Source organism: Sinocyclocheilus anshuiensis, unplaced genomic scaffold (genome assembly GCF_001515605.1).
Source record: "Sinocyclocheilus anshuiensis isolate Anshui unplaced genomic scaffold, SAMN03320099.WGS_v1.1 scaffold5986, whole genome shotgun sequence".
Lineage (NCBI taxonomy): Eukaryota > Metazoa > Chordata > Actinopteri > Cypriniformes > Cyprinidae > Sinocyclocheilus > Sinocyclocheilus anshuiensis.
In genome coordinates this window covers 14,239-16,645 of record NW_015556192.1, presented here as the reverse complement: position 1 = coordinate 16,645, position 2,407 = coordinate 14,239, and the positions used below count along the sequence as shown (strand labels likewise).

The 2,407-nt window shown below is 42.1% G+C and overlaps 1 protein-coding gene across 1 annotated transcript in view; it reads left to right on the top strand.

The window, feature by feature from the left end:
* Window positions 1–446: 446 nt before the first annotated feature.
* The window catches only part of LOC107676290 (tetratricopeptide repeat protein 8-like), a 15,336-nt gene continuing 13,375 nt past the window's right edge, over window positions 447–2,407 (top strand). Inside the window, exons 1-2 of the mRNA XM_016470825.1 lie at window positions 447–646; window positions 1,267–1,389. Of these exons, the coding sequence (XP_016326311.1) occupies window positions 485–646; window positions 1,267–1,389 (285 nt within the window). The 5' untranslated portion in view covers window positions 447–484. The remainder of the gene's footprint in view (window positions 647–1,266; window positions 1,390–2,407) is intronic.

Genomic DNA, 2,407 nt, shown 5'->3' with positions numbered 1-2,407 from the left:
TCCCAGTGCAGAGGGCCCGTGCAGTGCTCCTGTGGGGCTGGTCGGTCACACGCTGTTGTCTGTGGGAGAAATGAGAGGGCAAGTTAGTGCTCAGTCTCATGGAGAAGTCTCCCAGATGGCAGGGCTTGCGTGGCTTATGTGGCCGCCGCCTGATGAGCTGCAGCTGTGACTGATCAGCCTGTGATGAGGACGGCAAGGTGTTCCTTGTTTGTTTCCAGGGCGACGCTGATGAAGCCTCGGGACGCTCGTCACGGTGTCTACATGATTGTTAATGGGAAAGAACTTTTCAGTCCAATTACTGTGCTAATAATGTTAATTGTTGGATTAATCGACCAATCAAAAATATAATCAATAGAAAAAATAATCATTATTAGAAGCCCTAATACAGTCATTTGAGTCTTTAGTGACGGTCAACAATGGATCTCTGCATCGTATCTTGTGTAAATTCAGCCTCTGTCTCCTGTTTTTTAGGCGCTTGCTGCAGATGGGGGTCTTCAACTGTCAGCTGTATAACAATCTGGGCCTGTGCTGTGTCTACGCCCAGCAGTATGATATGACCCTGTCGTCCTTTGAGAGAGCTTTAGCCCTGGTGTCCAGTGATGAGGAACAGGCTGATATCTGGTATAATCTGGGGCATGTTGCAGTGGTGAGCAGACACTCAGAACCCAATGTGACCTGTGTAAGTCTGCAGATGAGAGAGAGCATGCCGCTCACTGTCCCTCACTGCTGTGACAAACTCTCACGTCAGTGATCTGACAACTGATTTAGAGACTTAGTCAGTCAGACTAAATCAGACCAAACAGGAGGTAGATTCATACTGATATCACTCAATAACCCACTCAAAAGAATGTCTTTTTGCAAACCAAACATTTAACGGAATATGGAAAGTCAGGTGTGCTTCTCATATAACCTCTGCTGGCAAACAAGTGGCAAAACATGTTCTTTTAATGGAAAAATTGTAAGGACTGATATTTTTATAATTATAATTTTTTTTTAAATTTCTCTTTTATTGTAGATTTGCTGAGATTTGTGTACATCAGGTGGTTTTGAAAAAAAAAATTTGCATATTGATTTAGAGGGAAAAAAGTGTTTATTATATTATTGAAGGTTGCTATTGTTCCCAAAACAGAAACAATTGATGGAAAATGCTGATTCCACATGCAGAGTGTGCTTGAAAAAATTTTAATGTCAGTCTGTAATGACCCAAGTTATTAATGAATAAATTATGGTCATTTCAGGCTTTTCTCCTCTCTCTCTATTTCGCAGGGCATTGGTGACTTGACTCTGGCGTACCAGTGCTTTAAACTGGCCTTGGCTTTTCACAATAACCACGGTGAAGCTTACAATAACTTGGCCGTGTTGGAGCTACGGAAAGGCCGCATCGAGCAGGTCAGTTTAGTCTCTCAATAACTAATGTCATCACAACACTTTTTTCTTAAGAAAAATTTACATGTACTGTTTTGTATATTTTCAAATTAATTAATACTGAATTGAATCCAGAGATTGTGAATCAGTATCAAATTGATTTGAAAATCTGTCAGTATATGTGAGGGGTATCGTTAAAGTTTTTTGCAAAATTTGCTGTTTTTAATCCAGAAATAGGTAATTTGTCTGATTCGTAAAGTTTCACAAGATTACTGAATTCTACACGCTCACAAATGCTCCCGTTATAACAAAAAAGCACAGGCACCATATAAATAAGAGATTGATTGTTCAGTGTGTAGTTAGTCATTGATTATAACAGGAGTTTTCACGTGAGAGATCTCGGTCAGTTATGCTATAAAGGGAGCGTCCTTTGTTCAGTTTCTCTATGTAATCCATTCACAGTGTAATTGCAGGAGTGAATCTGCTAAAAGTCTTTGCTATGATTGACAGTGATAACTGTGGCAATGGACGGAACAAAACCATGACAAATCAATGTCTAAATAAAGCTGTGCATTAAGTGATGCAGAATAACGTCTCAGGTTACGTATGTAACCATGGTTCCCTGAGTAGGGAACGAGACACTGCGTCCTCTAGGGGTCGCTATGGGGAACGCCTTGTCATGACCCGTGTCTGAAGCATACACTGAAAAAACACCAACAACACGTTGGCCGGCGACAGCCATGATGTCACTACCGGTGCGACTATAGTATAAATAGGCGCCTGGAGAACACATCATCCACTTCTTTGTCTGAAGCTTGTGTCCGCAGCATGGCAAGAAACCTAGAGGATGCACTGTCTCGTTCCCTACTCAGGGAATCATGGTTACATATATAACCTGAGACGTTCCCTTTCATGGGAACTTCAAACTGCGTCCTTTAGGAGTCGCTATGGGGAACGGTATACCCACGCCACCATGCTGAGGGGAGTGCATGCCAGAAACCATGGCGAGCACTAAGTACCAACTCTACCATATTGCCATGGG